Source organism: Falco punctatus (genome assembly GCF_963210335.1).
Source record: "Falco punctatus genome assembly, chromosome: 7".
Taxonomy (NCBI): domain Eukaryota; kingdom Metazoa; phylum Chordata; class Aves; order Falconiformes; family Falconidae; genus Falco; species Falco punctatus.
The window spans coordinates 7,399,450-7,424,231 of NC_137587.1; the positions used below are offsets into that span (position 1 = coordinate 7,399,450).

The following is a 24,782-nucleotide window of genomic DNA, read 5'->3' on the forward strand; positions in this document are numbered from 1 at the left end:
TTTTTGGATCCTGTAAAAGCAAAAAGCTTGATCTTACCTTTACAGTATAACTCTGCTGTGGTACTGAATTTCACAGAGGTACCTACAGTGTGGACAGCAGTTAAGATTACCTCTGTTTGGAAGAAGAAGCAACTTCTCAGACTTAAAACATATATGGGGGAAATAGAAGAGCCAGTGAAACTGTCACCTAATGCCGAGACTGTAGGAAGCGGGTTTAGCAGCCAGTGCACAAGGACACCGATGCTGCTCTGACCTACATATCTTGAATTCGGATTGACAATCACCTTCTGCAGCAACATTTAATTATATGCTGCTTCCTACATCACTGGCTGCTGGGGAAGCGAAAGTTATGTTTTAAGTGACAAAATATATCTTCATCAGGGATGTGATTACTTTCTCAAACTGCCAGATTCTATTCTCAGTTTTATGCCACAGATAAGAGACTGCACAACAAAGAATATAATAAAGCCAAAGTTCAGTCTTGGATTTTTTGAGGACTGATAATGTCATCTTAGCATCTGATGAAATCTACCAACACTGGAGGACTGAGGACTGTAGAAATGCTACTGAGTTAATCCAGCTAAATCACTCCGCTGATACTGATCTACTGGACGTTTCAGCCATTCCAGAAGCAAAGCACTTTCATTTCAGTCACCTATCATTTGCCTCATGATCTGATGGTAAAGCTCCCGGATCATTTTTCTTAGCAACTCAAGTATGGGCAGAATTTGTGGCCTTGCTATGCACCAAAACAAGAGGAATCTAATCCAAATGGGTTGGTATTTCCTTCGCCACTTTGCTGAACCAATACTTAACAGGACCTTTTAATTAGGTTTCCACTGAGCCCTTAATAACGTTGGGCTGTTATCTAAAGCAGGACACAAATTAGGACTCTCGAGATCTATTCAACAAGTCACTTTGTGATTTTCTTGTATTTGATCTGAAAGTAGGAAAGTGATTTACCTCTCTTCAACAACGTATTTTTAGATCCTTGCTTAAGACATCATTACAAAACTAAGCCAAATATATTAAAAGGAGGTGGTGAACAGAAAAATAAAACATAAACAGCTCTTGTGTTGAGGATATTATGCATCAGGCATAGACGCATTCAGAATCCATTTCTGACAGGCCATCGAAGCCTAAGCCTACTATCACCAAACACAGCTGAATTTACTCCTCTTATTACTCATTAAATGACTGAATTTCCTCTGTACGGGAAAGTGAAGGCCAGTGAAAGCTGCCAGACTGATGTGATGAAAGAGGAGTACCTAGGATACACACAGAAAGAATGTTTCCTTCACACAACTCTCTCTCCAGCTTGTTATTAACTTAAATTAACAGAGTATTCAAGAGTTTAAAAACCGGTAGCTTAACGCATGAGCCATCAGTCCCCATCTCTCTGGAGAGGAGGGATGCTAAGCCCTTCACCTGCAGAAGCAGCCATGCAGCCCCTCTTGCACAAAGCGCGAGCCACCGCTCTCTGTTTTCAACATAAAGGAACTCATCGGCTCCTGCACTGTGCTCAGCCACGATCCCGAGGGTTGCAGTACACCTGTACGGTACAGCACGCTCTGCTTTCTCCTGTGGGATCCTGGGGGGGCTGCTGGCCAGGGGACGGAGCCCAGGGGGGTGCGGAAGAGCTGTGCGTATTCAAGTGTATTAAGGAAACTATATACTTCAGTATGTTTTCAAGTCTATTTGAAGACAAAAAGAGCATAACGCTTTTCCCCAAAGGGGGCTCCTGTAGGACTTCAGCCAGCCCAGGGAGCCAGCAGTGCCGGGTGAGCAGGGCAGGCGGTGGGGACAAGAGCCTGGGGGCCGGGCGGCTGGAGCGCTTGCTCGGACACTTTGTGGACACAGCGGGGGCAGGTGGCAATGCTGCCCGAGGCCATCAGATGGCGACGGAGGCTGCGACTGACTCCTCAAGTGATTCCACGAGTGCTGAGAGGTACTTGGTACCGCGTTTGCCAAGGGACAGCAGCGTGGCTCCTCGCAGAGACAGGCAGCAGATCCCACTCGCTTTTCTGTACCGTGTCGCTGCCACCAGCTCTCACCACCACTCGCTGGGCAAGGTTTCCACTTGTGCCTGCATGAGTTCTGGATCAGCAAATGCTGTTTTGAAAGAAGCTTCTCCTAATTTACTCCTGGAAAGGATCAGACACATCTCTACACAACACCGCAAAGAACACCCCGTTTTCTGAAATAAGCAGCTGACATACTCTGACCAAACAGGGACGAGGGCAAGTTTCCCAATAGGATGGCTTTCCTGTTCTTGATTCCCTAGATTTGAAGTCCTCCGCACATTTTGAAAGCGTAAAGATGCCCTCAGGAATGCCTTTTGACCTGACCTACTTCCACAGCAGAAACTGAGACAGAAACAGGAGCCACATCATCCAGTGACACACTGCAAAGCCACGGCAGTGCAGGGACACAGCCACATGCCCTGAACGTTCCCCCACCACTGGGCTGCTGTTCCCCTTTTTTTGCACGATCCAAGAGCAACCTGCCATCTCCTCAACGTACTCTTCATCAGACAGGCCCTGAAAAACAATCTCAGAATATAAACCAAATCATAATAATGAAGAGGCCAATAATTCCTTTGGAAATTGGAAAATAATCCACAAGCCTAAAAATAATCTAAATCTGTAAGGAAAAGAGGACAGTTCTTGACATCATTTGAAACATCGATGGTAAGACTGTAGATGTAACACCTGTTTCTCTTTGAAATTCTGCAGATAGACTCAAAAGGGGAAGAACTGAGGCACAAGACAGTTTTTTAAGATTTCAATTAGCCTTTTATTTGGACTCGGGTTTATTTACTGCAGAGTTAAGCATCTCTCATAGTTACAGATTCTCTATTTATATCTGCTAACTGTGCAAATTTCCTGGTTCCCTGATTCCAGACCAGCTGCTGGGCACAGCTGTGCTCCAACAAAGCCACAAAACCAGCAGGATTGCTGCGGGACTGTCATACTTCCCTGATTTCATCTGCATCTGGAAGAAGAAGTCACAAGTGCTTTTCTCACTCACTCCTGACACAGCTCAATGGACAACCACCAACCTACTTAAAAAAAAAAAAAAAAAAAAAAAAAAAAAAAAAACCAAAAAAAAAAACCAAACAAAAAAAAAACCACCAAACCAACAACCACAATAATAGATGGCTGGTCAGGGAGGCTCCCAAGCTTCCACAGCTTTTAAACATCGCACTGGCACTTCCTCCACAAGGTACAAGGTTGCCAACACAAAGAATACAGGAGTCTAGGTGCAGCGTCACCTGCAAAACTCTTGGACAGAGCAGAGGACATCCTGTGAGCAACTAGACATGTGGACAGATCAAGGCAGAGAACTGCAAGCAATTTAGAGTCTGGCAACAAAGAAGTTTCTGTTTCATGGAAAGAAGGGCATGAAAAAGCAGAGCAACTAGGCAGAGCACCAAAGTGCCTCATCAACACACTGCAGCTGTATGACCACATACGACGCTATTTGGCATCTAAATCTTGAAGCAGGTTTTAGAATGTGAATTTTATATTCATGCGGGCATCAGGCTCAAGGTTGCAGCAAAATCAAGGCTGCATCTCGGAGAGGGGACTGGCACAACCTCTACCTGGCATGCACTGCTGGTAAGCTGAACCCTGTCCCTGCTTCCCCCCGGGTCACTGAGTGTGCTGGCTCTCCTGAACACTGTCCTTACTTCACATTTACAACGAGGACACACAACTTGCATATTGGGACTGTAAGTGCTGATGGGCCCCCAAGCACTACAGGGCAACGCTGAGGTTTGTCAGGATTTACTGCTCTTACGCATCAGAACTTAACTGATTTGTCAAAGATTAAGCAAAGCCCGTGACAAAGCAGGACTAAACGCAAGTGAACTAAATGGCAGACTATGCTGTTGTTGTTTTGATTTTATGCTGATGAGCAACGAGAGCTTGGCAGTCAGAAAAGCTCTGTCCTCTACCCACCGCAAAGGTGCACAGTTAGCACTACACTTACTTGCTCCTGCTCACACACCAGCTAGGCAGGACGAGCCTTACGCTGGGTTCTCCTTTACCAGCAACCTGCAGATCTGGACACACACTACACGTCCCCATGGTCCTCTTTCTCCTATGGGTCTGTGAACACCTCTTCTAATTGAGATTTGAGTTTGAGATTGGAAGGTTTTTGGCAGCAGTTTTTTCCTACGGTGTATTTGACAATACATTCCTTAATGACATTCTTTTCTCATCTGATACTGAGATGCTACATAATGCTACATAATATTATTTCTAATTTGCGTAAACATGGCATTTGTTCCACAATTCTTTAAGATCTGGCAAAGAAGCTGAGGTATCTAAATGCTGTTATTTTTACACAATAAACTCTCCTAGACTTCCTGATTCAGTACGAGTTATTATAGTAAGTAATTACAACAAGAATAAAACAAAATACACTTTGGGAATCATTGTCTTGCATATCTTATACATCTATTAACATTCTTGCTAATTGGGAAAACATGTCCAGTCATTAGCAGGATTTAGAAAGAAAAATAGGTCTTTTGAAGTTGGAAGACATTTCCAGGTTCTCATTATTCTGAAGCATACATTTCACAGATCCATACAAGCTAGAAACAGAAAGGCTGGCTAAGTCACGCGGCTCCCTTCCCTTCCTTCCCTCTTACAAAGTGTATTTCATTAACGCATAGAGCAGCCTGGCCACACTCCGCTTTTTTAGCCATCTTAATTTCCAGTGTCTAGCTGATGGGATTTCCATCCCTTCTCTAGGGTTCCTGTTACAGCAAAACAAAGCAAAAAGAAATACAGCTCATTATTAGGATGCTGTCTGTGATATTCACTATATTCCTTTCTTAATTTAACCCAATATTCCACAGTTAATGTCCTGTGAATTTCCTTAAACAATTCCCCTTCCTTGGGAAGACAGTCCTCCCATCAGAGCTGATTCACCTTCCTCCCCTCAGGTTATTATTTTACCGAGCAATACGTACTGAACTCTTCTAATCTTCCTGCATAATTCCTCCCTTCAGCCTCCTGATTATATTTCAGCTTTTGCCAATTTCCTTCATAATGTTGGATTTCGGGCTAAGCTGCTCAACTGCACTCTCTCTTTGCACTTTTTTTTTAATTATTATTTTATTTTTCCCCAATAAGAAATAGCTACGGAAGCTTGTTAGGGGAATACACTTTTTATACTTGCGTTTCTTGAATATACATTTCTACTCATGTGACTACTACTCACTAGCACATCTGTAGCTGAGTATCCAATGTCACTTCATTAGTACACAATTTAACTGGTGAGGAGTTGATATTCAGGCTTATTATCTTGACAAAGGTCAATGGGTAAAACTATTTAAGGCTCCCTTCCTGTGTGCTCTGTAAATCTCATATCACTGTCGAGTTAAATACACTCAGCCAATCGTTGACACACCATACAACATCTCATCATTTGTTTAGTGCTTCATAAAGGGCAATGAATAATTTTACCTTTACGATACCAAAGAAACCAGAAAGTTTTTTTCCCCTTGAGTGGCTCAAGTGCTACAGCATTTGATCAACAAAAGGTTGCTTGTATACCTCAAAAAAACCCAGCACCATGTCTCAACAGCCACACAAGGATTGCATTAGCATTGCAGGTACAGAAAAGTAGCACAAGGCAGAAAGTCACTGCTGTTTTAAAAGAAAATCTCTGACCTTTAAGGATTTTTAATAAACATTGCAGGTTTAGGCAATGTTGTTCTTCTGGGGGTATAAACTTAAATTATTAATACACAAAACCAAAAGCTGCCCACATGTTTGTACTGATGAAAAACAGAATGCTATGTGTCAACTAGCAATAATAAGAAAATGAATAAAGTAACACAAAAATAAATACCAATCACTAGAGGTCAGGTTTTCTACCTGTTCTCAGGGCAGGATGTGCATCAAGCTCAAGAAAAACTATGAAACAGAAGGTCAAAGATTAATAAAAATTAACATTGTATTGGTCTTCAACTTTTCTCATCCTAGAATCTAAAGCTCCTAATGATTCATGATTTTTTTACCTCACAACCCTTCTATGACTTAGGAAAGCCTCAAGTATCTGGGGTTTTTTTTGCAGCTGAGGAAGATAAGGCACAGAAAAATGAACTTGTCTGTAGCGATACAAGCCACAAAGAGAATCCCAAGGCATGCCTATATTGTACACTTCTGTGAAGCACTGAATTAGTGACGTCCCACACGTGTCAAGGCTTGTTTTGTGAGAAGCCCCAATCAAATGGACTCACTAGCCCAGCAGTGATGCTGAATTTACATGACGCCCCTGCCCATGCTCACAGAGCTCTCACCTGCAGGTACTGCCACCGGAGCGGTCAGGGTACAGTCTTGCAGAGCAAACAGGACCACTCACACCGCAGCACAGGGGGCTTTGTGCCCGATGTACTGCAACACGCCTTTGGAACAGCGCATGCGGGGCAGCTTTGCAAAGATTTCCAAGTAACAGTGTTCGTTGTGCTTTTATCCCTGGTCCGGGCAAAATCACTGGGTCTTTCAGCTCTCACTGTCAGATAACATTTCCTTAATGTCCACGTCTTCCTAAAGTTAGGGCTTGTGCAACTTCAGTTTTGTTTTACAAGCACATCTTTACTAACTTCCTCCATGTATTAGTTGGAGCACTCTGGATTCTGGCCAGGCACACAGGGAACGACAGCTGAGTGAGTGCAATGCTGGATAAGAGAGAGGCTGACCCGTGGGGACCTGTACGATAATCAGCTTTTCATTACTGCACGGCTGAAAGGCCAAAGTGATTCATCAGCACACTTCTGAGTGGGAAAACAGGAGAGGAGAAGATGAAGGAACTAAAGTTCTGATATGAATTATCTCTATCCTACCATGGTATAGTATTTATCTCTAGGAACCGCTAATCAAATACCCCAGGACTATACCGCCATGTCTGTAGAGATCCGCAAGTATTATTTTAGAGACATCGGATAGCTTTTTCAAGGTGGAAAAAGTAGCTTAGTGACCTAAGAGTGTAATGACTAAATTATCTGATATCTTAGATTCAGACACTTAAATCCTAGTAAAGTAAATGCAACCCACTCAGCCTGGGTCTGTGGCTAATTACTTTTGTAATCTTAAATCTTACTGTAGGTATCTTAATTGCTTTATATCACAGTTTCCCAAAATGTAAAACGATAATTGTACCAATCTCTTTTTGAAACCACTCTGCATATATGCAAAAATGGCACTTGTTTGCAGAGGATTATAATTTTACACCCTTATAAACAGTTTAATATGGCTTTATTTAGCTTCTTCTGATAGCCTAAAGGCAGGTGGAGAGGTCAGCAACTTACTGGCTTTCTCCCAGCCATGACCCTGTCCATTCCTTGTAAGCTTGCAGGCTCCCAACGTGTTACCTGTATGCAAGGGTACAAAGATTCATGTGAGTCTCCATCTCTGGCTTTTACAGAGAGATGGGTAACTCTGTGAGATTTGGCAGGCAGAGAATAGCCTAAAATCCATTGCCAGTGTGCAAAGATGGTCTCATCAGAAGTGTCAGATGGGTTCCAGTCCATTGCCTGAACTTTTGTCTCACCTCAGTATTCAACACATCTCAGTCCCAAACACAAGCAAGTCTAACACCAGGACCCCCATATCTCCCCTTCTAGTTGTTATCTGGGTGGTCTTCCTTCCCGCCCTGAAGCCCTCCTAGGTAGCCTTCACCAAGGAGTTGCTCAAGCATGTAACCCAGGAGCAATGCTGAAGCAGGAAAAAACAAAATACACAGCCACTTGCAGGCACCCAAACAGACAGCGAGTTACAGCTCTTGGCAGGCACAACCTCTTCTCACCTACCAGGATACTCCTTTTCAAGGGAGCCACATGGGAGAAGAAAGCTACGGGTGCCACACACTTTTAATAGGATCTTATTGATCACCGCTTTGACGGAGCACATTGATCAAGTAGGCCAGCGTCTCTCCCTAATTTGAGTGACGAGGTGTCTGGGAAAACCAACTCTCAGCAGAAGGGACATGGTAGGTGTTCCAAAGGTGCTTCTCCTGGAAGACTCACTGACTGAGCTTTGGCTGGTGGCACAGACTAGGGTATGAACTGTAGGCAATACACACATGCACACACAAAGAAGGGTAAACGGCCAGCGTTTTAACTTTTATGGCTTCTCTCAGGGAAAAAAAAAAACCAAACCTGTAAAAGAGAATAGATGGGCTCAGCAAATAGTCACCAGCCAACGGGAAAAGACAAAGGAAAAGAGAAATCACAGCCGTGTAAATCAACCTGGGGAGAAATGGCTAAATGAGGATGCTGATTGCTAATCTACATCCTGTCACTCTGACTTTATAAGCAGGTTTGCTCAAGAGGCCATGTGTGCAAAATCAGCCCCATAAAAGCACTGTCTTTCCCACTCTCATCTGTATTCACAGCGGACCAGGTTTTCACTTTATGGCTGCAATGTTCTTGTTTCTTCTGCAGGTCCATTAGCACTGAGCACGTTGCACAGTCAATACCAATTCCAGCCTACACTTTTCTGCCTTTTTTATTTGGACACGAGTCCTGTCTGCTGGATTCATTGCTTTTCAACATGGCTATTTGTGGTGCTCCTTTATGTTTTCATTTTTTAAAGCAGCCCAAGTATCTTTGACTTTAAATAAAAAATTAAAAGATAAAGTGAAAACAAAGTGAGACATTTCAAAAACAGCATGATAAATCATTTCTGTTTCTCATTAACCCTTTTTGTTTTGCCTAATTGCTTTACCCAAAAAGGTTGCAGGCTATAAAATGACACAGGAAAAAGATACCAGCCTTTTTTTTTTTTTCCCTTTGGTTTTTTTTTTTTTTTCCCCCTTTGTTTTTTTTTGACAATGTTCCATTCATTCACTTTTCCTCTCCTTGTCCCCTTTTCCCACATCCCAAGAAATCTTTCAGGACATTCCTTGCTCCTCTGCACAAGACAGGAAAGTGAAATTTGAACGGACTGGAAATGAGGTGGCAGAAGGAGCCCAGCAGGCTTAGGGGAATGGCATACGGGTGTTTGAACAAGATGCAGAACTGCGATGTTGCCTCAGTAAAAAGGAGGGTGACAGACAGGGGCAGGAGCGAATCTCCATCCCACCGGACTCTGGACAATCTCCACACCCTTCACCAAGGCTAATGGCAGCTACTCCACACCACAGCGGTGCTCCCAGCATTACACTGGGAGTGGTGAAAAGGGAACTGCCAGCTTTTACTTGTGCCTCACTTTATCCACATCCTCAGCTGACCAGCCCTGTGTTCAACAACAAGAAAAGCTGGAATTATTAAAAACACAGCTTTGAGGCAAGCACCTTGGCTGCAGTGCTAAATCATCCTCCAGTAGCACTTGACAAGGAGGGAAAGTCTAAAATTCAGTGCTGGTCAGCCCTCCAAGAGGACAGAACACTCAAATGCAAATGCAGAATAAAGAACATTTACACAAATTGGACATGAAAGCTGAGCTGCAGAAATGGAGGTGCGGTGACTTGGGGGGGTTACATCAACAAGTCAGACTGCAACAGAAGAGAACTTCAGTGGGGAGATGGTAACAGAGTGGTGAAAATCTGGATGTTTCCATGACTAGGCACGGAATTGTCAGGCTTCCACATCTAGGAACCAGATACTGTACACCGGTATTAGTGTGAAGACTCTATACCTTTTGAAATTTCTGAATATGTCAGGAGTCTTTCCTTTGACCTCATTTTTCTCTTCAGTCACAACCATTCATGACAGAAAGATTACCAAAAAAAAACAACCCAAAACAACCCCACAGTAACAAAATTATAAAATATTTGAGACAGTTCCTGTATTCTTGCTTCCCTCTCGCTATTTAGCAAGCACATGCCTTTTGCCAGTCACTTGCTCAGGGGGAAATCGTGTCCTAACGTGGCAGATGACCCAGGCAGCACAAACCCCGTTTTGTTCTGCCAGCCCAAAGCCCCTTGCTCTTTTCCCTGGGCTGGGTGCACTAAGCTGCCTCGTGGCTCTTTCTGTCTTCAGCAGCCACGCAGGTAACAGCGAAGCGATCGGAGCTGTAGAAGAGTTTTTCCTTTCCCCGCTTTACTTTGCAGCTCCACCAAAGACAAGGCAGGTCAGGAAGGACGACCTACCTTCTAATCTCTAATACAAATATTCCTCCAAGAGACGAGTAAGGTATATAAAGGATAGCTAGCTGCTCTATATTTCTCATTCTGAGCACAAGCTTAGGACTCCCAGAGCTGTCAATCGAACACGCTTTTCAGCTGAGGGCTGAATTGTCATTTTCCATTTTTACTCATTTAATGAAAGGTAGTGGATAAAATTCACTATTTAAAATACCATCTTTTTCTTTTCTCAGCAGTTTGAAATGGTCCCTGTGGGTATTGGGGTAGTCAGACTTAAAAGTTTGATTCCACGTGACTCCATTTGAATCCTAAACTCTGGTGCTTTGATACAAATTCCAACAGTGATCACCTCCAACTTGTCCTGTCCTTCTGCTCCCTTTAGCAGTATCAGAACTCAAAGGATTACAATTCTTCCCTGTTCAGAAATAGAAAAATGCTAAATTGCTCACAAGAACACAAGATTAGGATGGTAGGAAACCCCTACCCCAAGGGCCCAGGCTGTCCACAAGAGGATCTTGCCTTAACAGGCAAAATTTCAGAAGCCAGCAGCTGCAGGCCATAAAAATTGGAAGCACCATGAGCCCAACCACACTTATTATGAGGCTGCTTTTCTTGTACATCCTCCCTGCTGCTGTGTCTCTTCAGTGGGATGACTCTTGCATTAATGTGATGGATATCTCCCGAGCTTTACATTTTACCTATCCACCTACTCACCGCCTATAGTCATCACAAAGCAGGATGTCGCTCTGAAACTCGTGTTAAGATTTGATCTATTAGGATAGAGTTTCCCTCTTGTGCATCTTATCTCCTAATTTTAATCTCCTTGTTCTCAATTACCTGGGGGTGGGGTGGGTAAAAAAAAAAAAAAAAAAAAAAGGAAAAGGAAAAAAAAGGGAAAAAAAGAGGATGCAGGTACAGAAGCAAATAAAGATGATGAAAATTACCTTGTCTTTACACATTCTCAGACTATTTAGCAAGGTGAGTGAGATAGGTTTCCTTCTAGAGAGCCGTACCTTGGAGTCTGGTACCTAGTGGCAATGGATTCACCAGGACCACCCTGTGAGCTATTCTGTGGATTAACTGAGTATGAGAGAAGACAGAAAACACCAAGCAGATCTCGGTGAGCCAGTATACACCACCAGACAGGACCTCTCCATGCCTGTGGTGATGGCTGAGCTTTTGCATATCCTTTCCATATCACAGAATAGCCTCATCCAATCAATCAAAGTGTCCAAGGGGCGACAGCCTATCTCCATTCTAAGGGAGAGCCAGTTAAGGGAGCATCATGAATGTCAAGCCTTTCCTCTCCCCAAGATGAACAGAGGAGAAGAAATGAGACAGAAAAAGCACTGTGCCAGTGCCTGCTTTTCAGCCTGATGGCTTTGACTGGGCAAAGCGGAGAGACAGAGAAAGCTAATTTTACAGATAACATCTCCAAGGCCTATATAGAAATTTTAAATATTGGAAATATTTTTCATAACAAATGATTCTACTTCCTCCTGGCCACTTCCATCAAGATATTCCCGTTAATTGCAGGGACAACTGGCAGTCTCAGCAGAAACACAAATTGGTCTGACTCAAGGGTATGGACAGGAAAGGGTGTAGGAAGCCACAGGGATGGAGATCAGCAACTGGGCAATGAGGTACCTGAAGACACCATGCAGTCTGAAGCGACTCTTGCACCCAGCATCATCAGCTCATCTCTAGACATCTGACAGATCACAACAGACATGGTGCATACTCAGAGTAAGCAAGCCTGTTCTGGATCATACATGTGACATGCTGTCACATGTCTTGCTGGGAGTTACCTGGGAAAGCTAGGATGAGTAAGGGAAAAAATATTTCCTTCCTTCATGGGGACTTACAGTTTCAGATGATCCAAATTTTAACATATTTTACCTCCCCCTATACAGTGTTATTCAGGCAAAACTGACCTGAAATGACAAGCTTTCCTTTAATCTGAGTGTTATCTGAGCAGTACTGTGCCTTGATTTATAGATAAGGTGTATTTTCTGGCTCACGTTAAGGAGAAGCCATTGTTCTGAGTTGCCATTTACAAACCAGCAGATAAACAATACACCACTACAACATTAGTCCTGTAGAAGAGGCCTATGCTAACAGAAATATAAGATGCTAAAAAGCATTAACCAAATGTTCTTACTCATCTACCCATCAACATCTTTTTTTGTTCTTCAAGTGCTCTTTACAGAAGCTGACAGTAGCACAAAATCTAATACAGTTTTGGATAATCACATTTCTTGAACTGGGAGGACCTTGTGAAAGTTACACTCAGCAATAAACAGCCAGAAACACAGAAATTTAGCAAAAAACCAGCCAAAATTATCTTCTTCTGTGCCATCAATTACCATATTCAGATGACATAAAGAGCACCTGGAGCACTAACAAATTCACACACTGCATGGAAGGCAGGAGTGGCCTTAAGTATCAAGAGCATATGATGATGGAGACAGGATGAAGAAACAGGAAAGAACACACAGCTAAAAAATCATACCCATGTCATTATGAAATACAGGAGAGACAATCAGTTGATTTTTTATATAGGCTCAGATTTTCCAGCTGCTCAGCAGATGCTGCTGGAGATTGTCACATCAATGAGACTCTTCAAAGTTGAAGTTCAACAGCCTAAAGACCATGAAATGATCTTTTTCCAAGAAGATGTAATCACCCTGACTGCAGAATTAACTGCACTCTCTTCTGTGCTGAGGATATGACAAAGGCATTACAAGGCAACTAACGTAATCACTTGTTCTGGACACAACATATATTCAGAGTGGCTTTTGACTGGATATATACATCTATGGATAATGAAGCTATGATTAGCGGAAAGGATTGCGATATAAATCCACAGAAGTGAGAGACTCTGCAATTCTTCCTTCCTAATTGTTTCTCTTTCCTTACAAGCCCCACCTTGGCTGCACTGTCTTCACTGGAGCTAGGACAACATCTCATGAGCATCTTGGGAACTGTTTGAATGTTAGAACCCAAGTCACCCCATGGAAGGCAAGGAAAGCATGCAGAGAAGGAGGGTACATAAAAGCCTAATACAGTAGAATAATCCAGCATTTTCGCAACTCTGCTCTTACACCCAGTCATTAGGCAGAGATACGAGTGAGCTAAGCATAGAAAGCCCAGGCCGGTGTTTTTTGAGCAGAATTGTGTACAGTGTATACCACTGCAGTAGCTGCTTGGGCCAGCCGCAGAGGGAAGAGCCACAGGGGTTACAAATGGATTGATGGCAAGTGAGAAAATGAACTTCTCACAGAAATGCCCCTAGCAAAAGCTAAAATCCCTCAGAACATGTTTAATGGAGACTTCACTACAAAATTAGTGAGGAAGAAATTAAAATGGGTGTGAAGGGATTGTGCGAGCTCTTTTTCTAAATTCATATGAACTCTTTTCTTCTGCAGTTTGGAGACTTTTTGGGAAATTGTACCATAGCGACCTATCTGGTACTAGTAAGTCAATGAACAGTTGAGCTCTAGAACATACCTTCCAATTTCTAACATCTTTCATTTTTATTGCATGAAATAATAAAAATTATTCTGATTTTCCTAAAGTCTTTGAATATTCAAGATCCAGCAGGGATTAAAAACATTAAAACCCTGCAGCAAAGGTTTTTCTCCTAACATGTCCAGCACTCCTGGGAACCATCAGTCCTACAAGAAAATCCATTCTCCGCAGTCTTCTAGCACTTCATTGCCAACTCAGAAAGTCTGGACAGTCCAGAAAGCATCAATGCATTTGAGGGTTTTTTAAATGAACAAATTGTTACAAATATGTAATCATCATCAAACATCTTCACTAAAATCAAAAAGAAATCTACGCTTCTACCTGTGCTTGAGAGAGCAAAGCATGCAGCACTTAAAACGATGCAGTAAATGATTTTGTAGCATTTCTTATTACCAGTAATTTTATAACATCTCTGTTTATTGCATACATAATGGGCAGATGTGTGTTGTCATTAAACTGTTCTTAGCAAACACTGCCATAAAGGTACTTGGCAGATAATAAAATGTGTAGCTCTATGTTCAACACCAGCACTGCCAACAGCAGGTACGTTGCTGTTCACAAACAGTATGCCACAAAACACAGAAAAAGCCTGGTTGGCTCAAGGTGTTAATCATCCATCTGTGAGCAAACCCAAACGGGAAGGGACACTGGTTCCAGCGCCTGGGAGAACTGGAGTGGGATATCTCTGCCTTGCTGCAACAAACACTGGGGTGCAGCTTAGCAAAAGGAAAGGGCTGGAACAAGACTAGTTTGATTTTTATTTTTTTTCCTTACCTGGAAAGGATTCAAGCTATGTCCAGTTCTGAGCAATTAACTTCAAGGATTTAAAATCTAAACTTCAGTGTCTTTTATTTCAGTCTTAAATGGCCAGCAGTCTCATATCAACCTGTCTTTTCTAATAACACCGGTATATACCTCTTAATAAAAACCTCCAATCAAGGCAATTAAATAGGAGAAAGCATTAAAGATTGAGTGACCAGCAGCCTTTGATTTTCATTGGCCTAAAATGATCTGATTTTCAGCCGGCTTTTGCTTTGTGTCCTTCCTGGGCTTTCACCCTCCGCAGTCCCTCTCACAGTGTTTCGGCAGAAAGCAAGCACGCAGATTGCTTTCGGGATCTGCAGAAGAGCAGAGCCTAGGCACCTTTTTGAGCCCATGGCCCTGTCACTGCAGACACAGAAAACAGCTGATGTGAATACAACACGCATTCCCCTCCTCCCCCCTGTTCAATGCCAGGTGCTTTGGGGTCCTTTTCAGAAGAGTCCACAGGTTGTGAGGGGATACTTTGGTGTGTCAGCAAAGTAGTATATCGTCCTCCGTGAGCCAGATCCCAGCTCCTACCTCTGTCACCTAAGGTGCAATTAACAGGGAGCTGCAGTGATCTCATGCTGCAACTAACATCAAATACTAAAAAATTCAAAGCCAAGGGGTACAGGAGATATTAAGTACTTAAAAACCACTAAAGATCATTCACACTAGCTGTACCAACCCACCCTTCTCACCCTCCTGCACATCTGTAACAGCCCTCCAGCCCTTCTTGCTGATGAGACTTGCAACTCATCCTAATTTCTGCTGGCTTCTGTACAAGAACGTAGGTGAAATCCCATGAGAGGTAGCGTGCTACCCATAGACCTGGAGGATTGTTTTTGTCTGTTCTCCCAAAGCCTGCCCTATGTCTAATGACCAAAAAACATTTGAAAGCATTCCCATGGGCTTTCAAATATTTCATGTCCTTTATTTCAAACTAGCAAAACACAGACCTGTTGGAATGAGGTACTTTAGAACAGAGAGGCTGCACTGCAGACACTGTTCTCTGCTAGTCTTTTCTAAAACCCTAGGGTGCAAGAATGACTAAATATTACTACCAAGAGTACAAGCTCCAAGGTTTGTTTTCCCTAATGCCCGACACCACAACCCAAGAACTAGCAAACTCAACACAAAGCCTCGATATGTACTTGCAATCATAACTTCCATCACAAATCCGTTTCTCTGTGCCTGTCCTTCATTTCAGAGACACACAAAACCTGCTTTTCAGTGCAGGAGACTTTCTGGAAATACTCTGATCAGATATAACAGGAGTGCAGGAGAGCTCAGTGTGGGAAAATCACCTTGAGGGGGGGAATTAGAGAAAAGTGGGTCCTAACAGAAGCGTAGTATTACAGAAAGCTTTTTTAGGGTAAAATACATCTATCACCTTCAGGATGGTTGGCATGCACATCTATATCACCACAGTTCCCTAAGCAACACATCATCCTGCCAGCTCATGCTGATAGCAGTGGCAGAGGATGGAGCAGAGTGGAGACACTGTGGCCAGGCTCTGCTGTGCTCCCTGCAGGGATGGGAACTCGATGACACCACACAGCTGATAAGCTGCATAGCAGTTATCACATGAAGAATCCATGAGATGTCTGTGGCTGAGCCAACCATTACGGTGAAATGACCTTCCTCAGATGAAATAATCTCATGGTAATACCAACGCACACCTCCATCCCAAAGTTACCTGCCTCCAAGGTACTACGGCCTCTCGCTGGGCACAGGACACCAGTTAGTAACAACAACATGTATGACTAGAGTCACTCAAACTCCAACTAAACCTGATGGAAATGGACTAGTCTTGGACTGAAATAAATCCATAAGGTGGAAATGTTGTCTAAACTCCTGGATTACCCAACTCTGATTCAGAATTCACAAAGTTAGGTCAAGCTGACTCACTCTCTAAAGTTGTTATGAAGGGACCTTCTAATCAAGGGAGTCAGCCTTGGGGAGGATGAGCAACAGACACAGAAAAGTCACCATTATCTAAGTTATGCAGAAAGAAGCCTTCAAGTGAGGGAAGTGCTGGCTATGAAATAGGATGACAAGGTGTTGTAATCCACTGACATCAACAGAAAACTAGTTGAAAATAAGATGAAGACAATTGCGGTAGTGGGAGATGGCGACCTGCAACTCAAGTAGCCCCCTCAAAAGAGGGCAGACCCTGCTTGAGGAGCATGTGTAGTTAGTAGAGAGCTTCAGCAGTGCTGAGGATGCGTACTGATTCGCACTAGAAGCGAGAAACTTGTAACCAGTCCTGGGTATGATAAATGAATATGCAATGTAATGTACTATGAAGTATAAAAAGTGGACGGATGAGGGGAGAGGTTAGGGAAGACTCCATCGTAACTTCTGGGGTCAGTCGACAGGCTGAACCTGTCCTCTCCCCCATAGGGGCGCCTGTTGGGTAAGAACTGTTTTATGCATGCTAAATAACTCACACTGTTATTAGTGATTATAGTTTAGTTGTATGTAGTTTGGTTGTATATAATTCCAAGCTTATTTTTGCAGACAGTCCCTATCACTGGCGATCAGAAACCTTAATTTGTCATGATGTCATTTTAATAAAGAGTATTATTCTGTAAATCGTTAGTGTTCGCCCTTTGTGGGTGCTAGCAGTGGCTGGCAGTGGGTAACACATTCAAATGAAGTGGGAAGACCAGCTGAGGGCCCCCCCCTGGTGCCGTTGGCACGTTTCCCTGAACAAGGCAGTCAAATTGCCCTCTGATCCGCTGGGACTGTTCAGTGAAGGGTCCGCGTAGCGGGATGCTGACAGGCTGGTTGGGCGCAAGGGTCTCAGCATTCCTGGGGTGCTAATAGGCGGATCAAACACCTGGGGGTGAGAGGATTACACACACACACACACCCCCTTTTCATATGACACTCAGGGAGCCGGGGAAGGCGAGATCATTACAATACAAGGCACTCAGAGCATTACTTGCAGGAAGGATTGTGTCCTGTCTGTTAGGTTCTTCTCTATTTTCTGTGCTTTATGCCTGCACTCCAAACAAGACATCCTCTTTTCCATCAGTCTGGTAGCCTTGGCAGTTTGGCACCGTCAATTCTTCTGCAGCCCAGGCAGTTACCTTCTGGAGTGCAGCAATACTAAATTATCAGATCAGAATCTCCACATAATCAATAAAAGGAGACAGGCAAATCAACAAAAGGAGGCAAGAAGATCATGTTATTGCTTTAAATTTCTCCTGACAAGCAGCTACTTCCCTCCACTGACTGCACAGAGAATTTAGACATTTAGCACAGGTCCTCATTGCCAGGTTTCTACTTCTTTAATCTTAGAGTACTTATCCAAGGCATCTAAAGGAGGAGGTCACAATAGTACTTTTATTGAGTTCATGCTACTTGCAAAGCTGACAGTCTTATTTCCTAGCCTGGTGGAGAGCCACACCACTGCTCCCTTCCAACAGCTACTGTGGAACCTTTGAAGTTTCAGAAACATGTCTAAACGCTGCTGTGTTTATAGCAGCTCCCTGATTTGAACAGGGGCTGGGAAAGGCTCTTTTCATATATCATTTCCAACACTGTTACACTGAGTTAGACTGGGTAGTAGAGAACCATTACAGAAAGATGATAGTGAATGGGAAGCTCAAGGATTTAGGAAAATAAATAACAGTGTTTACCTGGTCAGCACAGCCTTAATGAAAGTTGAGAAATGAGGACCACATCTAGCTCATTGCCAGAATTCGTTGCTGCCTTTGCTTAGCCTCACAGCCTGGCACTGAGCACTTCTGGCCCATGAATCCCATTGCACTTTCATCTCCTCTCCCTTCTCGGTCACCTGCCACTGACTACAGAGCTGGAGGGAAACACCATTTCACAACCAGATCAAGTGAAATTCATGAAGACTGAGGAGAGTCTCATTTAGGTGAAGCACTTTGTCTCAGCCTTCCTGAGGATCAAACACTGACGTCCGTTCACTCTAGTTTCTACAGCAAGGATTGAATTAAGCATACATGACGGAAGCCTTCACGATTTACCTCCCAAGAATATTCTTTCCTAGTTAGTACTGGAAAAAACATACAGTTACCAAAAGACCCAGAGCAGTCCAACCAGCACTTCTGACTCCCTGACATACCCCACCTTGGGTGCGGGTCATATCAAACATGAACTGGTCTTTGCCGTGTCTCACCCCATCTCTTCTGTGCAATTTCAATTACTCCAAGGAGGAACTACATTACCCTTAGAAGCTACAACACTTTAAGACTAAAATCACCTTTGTCTGCTTACATCACTGCCAATACTGAATGACCAGTTAGACACTGGAATTGTAAGAACGAATTTGACACGTTGGCAGCAGTGCATCGTTCTGTGCCCTTTCAAACTGCAGCCACAGCAAGTTTTCTCCAGCTGCACGGAAGTACTGCCTGAGCAGATCACTGCAACCAAAATCTATGTTGCATCCAGTGTAACTTGCTGAATATACAGAGTTTCTAACTTCACTGACAGGACAAACTCCCACAGGCTTTAGATATAGGTGACATACTGAATGCCGTATATTTGTATTGCTTCACCATCAATAAAAGGAACTGAAACCTCTTTTCTAACTGTGACGCAATTTCCTTTTCGAGTCCCTTTTAGAAGTTTAACAGTCCTTCATCTGGTGAAGTATAAAATGTATGAGAAATACAGCATTATAAATGTAGAAATGCTATACCTGGAAAGTGGAAGATAGACTTTACCATCAACAACAAATGAATCATCTGCTCCTCTCCCTAGAGTTGTACGTATGTCTTTTGTAGTTTTAGTACCGTAACTAAATGTTAAAAGTATGTGCTTTGCCTTGTGATAAAGAGTGATCTTCCCGGTAGCCAACAGGCACAGAAGATTCTTTATTCTAGGCTCCCGTGCCCCTTTACCTTTATCCTACACCTTGGGCTGCAAACCCCCACCCCCCTTTTAATAGGGCAGAAGTCTAAGGGCCGAGTGAGACAGCCCTTCTCAGATAACAGATGGCAGACAGGAGAAACGGGTCAGTAACTGTCTCTCATGAAAAGAGCCAGCCTTCTCCTTCTTCATTCCTTCCCTTACGCACCAGCTCGGCTCCCCCCAGCCCTGTGGCAGCTCCTCAGTCACTGCAGAAGTGCCGCGGTGGCACGGCAGCATATCTTACTTGGATTCCCTTCCCGGTGTCCATCTCAACTATTTCTCCTTCCAACAGTACTTGGATCACAGGCCTGCTGAAGTCAGGACTTGCAATAATGCTTGGGTGTCAGACCATGAGAAAGAAAAATACCATCAGTAGCCTGCGATGCTTTTGTTCACGTAGGCAAAATCACCGTGCACTAATGCAGTCATCTGGTATCAAGCAGCTGTACCAGAGCAGCACGTGGCTGCTATGAAACACTGCAATAAATGCCATGGAGTCAAACACACTTCAATCTCCACAACTTTTTTCGTGTATCCAGTTTACAAATATTTATTCTGTGTGTGCTGTTTCTTCTCTTGCCAAGGAACCTCAGGCATGACGGCCACCACGTTTTGCCTGACAGTGGGCCTAAACCAAGTAAGGAGTCTGTGGTTTCTAGTTACAGGCATCGTTGTTTTGTTAACCTTAAATATGCTCTGATTCTAACACACAGTTATTTGGAACTCGGAGTTCCTGTGCTGGCCAACATGCTTCATACGTGTATCTTTCTTATTCATACTGATGCTGGCCCAGGGCACGGCCAGGTTAACAGATCTCAGGCCAGACTTCAGATTCATGCCTCCTAAATTAAAATGCTTCTATGCCTTTAACCTACTGACTTCTTCTTGATGATAGTAAAAGGAGTAAAAGCCAACACCACAGATATCTAAAGGTATATGAGACTAATCCTGTTCTTTACATCATTGGTTAGTTTTGGATTCTCTTCTGAAAGCCAGGTCCAGGAGGTGGACTTGAGACAGAGTCCAGAAAGTCCTGAATCATAAAGCTTGTCATTTCTAATACTAAATAAAGACCAAGGGTGAGCATAACTGCAATTTTGTGGGGGAACAATGCATTAATGGTAGCTCTTTTTTTCATTGTGTCTGTCCAAAACCTAATCACACAACAATTGGCCAAAACAATACCCAAGGCTGTGGTTAAGAAAACTTCTGATGTTTTCCAGAATCTTCTAACCCACTGTAGTCTATAAGCGAGAACTTATAGCTGAGCTGACACTGCCATAGCCAATGCCCATAAATCTTATATTTTCACCCATGTCTTCACAGCACGGATGGCAGTGTTGATGCTTCAGCTGTTTTAAGGACCCCTGGCAATTAACTACTATTGCTGCTTAGCTACTGCATGCTACAAATTGCTGGCTGTGAGCAGCTTTATGAATAATGATAGATCTTGTGCTGTAAAACCTAAAACCCCCACCCAGTCCATAGGAAGAATCTTAGTCATTAACAAAATCTTCCTGCAAAGAAGAAAATTCTCTGGAAAGTTAATGAATTTTAAATTTCATTTCTGCCTAATATTTTGTGCACTGTACATAACTTTTGTGTTCTTTCTCATAAGTGGCACGGTACTATGACCAGTATTAAGAAATATACAGGGGAACACTAAGTGGGAAAGGAGCTTGTCAAATATTTACAGCAGAAGCTCAAGAATTGACAGATTTCCAATCCTAAGGCACATGCTATAACCATTGGGCCGTGGTGCCAAGTAAGGCAGTAGAAAGCAGGGGCTGAAAGCCCTAAGACTGCATTTTTATCAAACCACTCACCTGCCTCGTTCTGAGGGTGGTACCAGCACAACAAGGATATCATCAATTAATGGAACCACTTGGTATTTGAGAAACATACAGCTCAGATAGCTTACATTAGTAAATTCCTTTCCACATGGCCCAGACCACATACTCCAGCATTACTTGTGCCTCATATCTCCAATCCTACGTCTTTAAATCATCGGTCAGAACGAGTAAGAATAAGATGCAGAGAATCTCCCACCAACTCCTACAGATTAGCCTTACCAGAGGTAAACTTGGAGTCATGTTGCTGTTAACACCAGCTCATTAGCTGGCTTTACCCAGAAACAGCCACCAGGGAAACCCTACCATGCAAAAAAGAGGACGACCAGACAGAACTGGGATACATCATCTGTCCCATGCAAGAAAATTCTCCGTAACTCAAGTCAAGTTCACACTCGGTACTGTTTCCAGTAATTTTCCTGAGACTTCTTACATATGGGCAGCATTTTACGCCTTAGAAGACAAAGCCTACTCAGCCAGAGAAACTCTGGAACCTGAAGACAAGGTCTTTAGAGGACTGAGGGACCGAAGTGACAGATGAAGAAGATACGTTCATGAAACGGGGGTGGAAAAGAGTGGAAGGAAACGATCAAGGAAGAAAGCTTTCCTCGTGTAGGGACTGGAACTTGGCACTGGGAAGACCAACAAGGGCTGGGCAAAGTTTCATGGAAACACTTGATCTTGCCTAGTTCTCCTGCACACCTTCATCTCTGCTCCACTGAGGTGGGAAAACTCAGCTTACCTCGCTCACATGTTCTCCCCCAGTAGCCGGTGCCAGTGCAGTCACAAATGAAGCGGTTCCAGCCATCCTTGCAGACGGCGTTGTTCTTACACGGGTAGCTGTCGCACTGCTTGGTGCTGAGGCGGGAGCAGGAGGACTTGACTCCGGCGGCATTCTGCGCCTCTGCCAGCTGCCGGATGTTCTTGCTTCGTCCATCAATGAACAAGTCTCGGATACAGCCAACGTAGCCGTAGTTCAGCATTGCTGTCCAGAGCTCTGTGGGAAGGATGAGTCCTGCCCGGTTCTCCGGCAGCCCGCCGAGGTACATGTCGCCTTCCAGATCTAGGATCTCGCTCTCCCCACTAGCGGTGAATGGGGTGCGCCTGCTGTTCACCGATATAGTACCTAAATGAGGAGGAAAAGAAAAAAGTCAACACTTTCACTTACAGCCTCAGTCTAGTTCATTTTTTTCCAATAACTGGGTGAGGTTTAAGGTTCAGCACAGGAGACTGAAGATTCCTCCCTGCCCAAATGCACTGCTAACAGAGACAGTGTCTCCCACACAGCTCTCTCTCCTCTTGAACCACAGGCCGTAAGTACTTCCATGCGGTGACTGACCATCATGTGTCTGCATCCCAACGTGCATTATAAGGTCACAAACACAACAAAGCAATGGCTTAATAATAGCATGTAAAAACTGAGCATTATTAAACAGCATTCATCCAGCAAAGCAAAGACGTACTGAGAACATACAGGAGTTTGATGGTGTCAGGACTAGAGAGAAAAAAAAAACGAAGAAAAGCCTATTAATTCACACTACGTAGATCTTGCAGAAAACACTTCATCAGTAACTCCAAAGCTGAACAGATGATGGAACTAAATAGACCCTCATTAGGTTTGTAGATGACACCAAACTGGGCAGAACGGTTGATGCAGTGGAGGAAGCACAGGGCTACCATTCAGAGAAACCTTTACAAGGCATAGCAAAAGACTGATAGAAACGTTGGATGTAAATCAACAACAACAAACAAAAAGTCCTACGTGTGGGGCAGAATAACCTCACACATAAGTACAGGCTGGAGATGAGCTGGTGAAGGAGCAACTGCAGAAAAGGACCTGAGGATACAGTGGACAACAATTTGGACGAGTCAGCAGTGTGCACTGGCAGTGACAAGAGACACTGATCACAGGTTGTAGCAAGGGAAATTCCAGCTCCATAGACAGGAACATTTTTCACCACAAGGGTGGTCAAATGTGGGAACAGAAACCTCACAGATGCTGTGGAATCACTGTCCTGAAGGCATTCAAAAAAGGACTGGACACAACCCTGAAGAAAGCCTAGATTTCAGCAGAGTTTGGACTAGAAATCTCTAGTTTGTTCCAAAACACATTAATCTATGGTTTTACAAAGAAATTTCAGTATTCTAACTTCCTTTTCACAAACAGGAAAATTGAGGTAGAGAAAGATAAAGGCTCTCTCTGAAGAACAGCTGTCATTAAAACTGTAGTAGCTTCCATATGCTCCAAGCAGTATGTAGGAATACCGCACTGAGACCATTCCTATGCATTTGAAGAAACTGTCTCAGCACATAAAATAACTGGAACATATAATACAGAAACATAATCAGAACACATAGAACAGGTACAGAGAAGTGATTTGTTCACGGTCACACAGCATATCCAAATTAAAACAGGGAATACAGTGCAGGTGTCTCACACCCCAGAGCAGCGTACTCTTCAGAAGAGCATTCAGCAGCTTTCAAGACAGGGATCTCTGCCCACCAGACACTCAGCTAAAAATCAGCAATTTACTCTCCCTAGCTATAAATCATCGCATCCAATTGCCTCGTCGTTAAGATAGTCCGTCCTCAGAGACAACTATCCAAGCCTTAAGATTAATTCCACATCATTGCGTTTCTATCATACACCCCTACAATGAGGTGGGAGCGTTTAGTTAATAGTTAGCTCTATTTTGTGTCTCTGTGAGAAAGTGCAGTCATGTACACATGCTTTTTCTTCAGCTGTGATAAGTGTTGTCTTAGACAACAGCACGTATGACACAGACACAAGGTATTTCATGTGTGTGATGTTCAGTAATAATTTAGGAAGGATGTCAGAGGCAGCAGAGTGCCAGAAGCAACAGAGGCATTACAAATTAAAGGCTCAAAGAGAACCATGATTATTTGATGAATCATTTTGCAAAACCAAGCTGCAGTACCGCAGACATTTTCCCTCTTACAAAGTAAGAAAAAAGAAGATGTGACAATACACCTACAGTTGTAAAGGCAGCGTGTCACAGCCCCAGGATCACAGCCCTCTTCCTGCATCTCTGCTGCTGCTCCTCAAAAGCAGCATGTGGAATGTATGTTACTCAAAATGCTAGAACTAAAATACTGGAGGGTTGAGCTCCAGACAGCTGCTATTATGGAGAAAACAATCACCACCTGCAAAAGCCACAAAAGTAAAGAAACCCTCCAAAAGAGAATAAATATTAGATACCAAAGAGAATTTTAAAACCTGCAGACAGAGCACAAGGTGATGACAGGCTAGACAGCAGCCTGAACCTTCTGCCCCTGCTTTGTACCCTGCAACTATTCCTGTAAGGAGATGGTACTAGCTCGCATGCACAGCACTTTCAAGACCAAGCTGCTAAGACGGAGAAATTCTGAAGAGACCCTAGGAAGGAGCAGTCACACGAATTGACATTTTTTTTCTCACACACACACTCCCCCCCCCCCCCCAAATCCCATGTTTGCAATCAAATACCATCTTGAGAAATCAGAAGGATTTAAGCATCTTATTTCCAGTTCCTTAGGGACTTCGTGCAGGGGTAAAGAACAGACAGACCACAAGACCTCAGGTTACCAAGGGCAGAGCTGGCA

The 24,782-nt window shown here is 43.5% G+C and overlaps 1 protein-coding gene across 27 annotated transcripts in view; it reads right to left on the reverse strand.

Annotated features, from left to right (window-relative positions):
- NRXN3 (neurexin 3) overlaps positions 1–24,782 on the reverse strand; it is a 1,019,675-nt gene that overhangs the window by 680,345 nt on the left and 314,548 nt on the right. For all 27 annotated transcript variants that reach the window (XR_013929432.1, XM_080395263.1, XM_080395252.1 and 24 more), the window contains one exon: positions 21,922–22,305. Coding sequence is in view for 26 of the 27 variants with exons in the window: in XM_080395263.1 (XP_080251389.1) it covers positions 21,922–22,305 (384 nt within the window). In the remaining variant the exon portion in view is untranslated. The remainder of the gene's footprint in view (positions 1–21,921; positions 22,306–24,782) is intronic.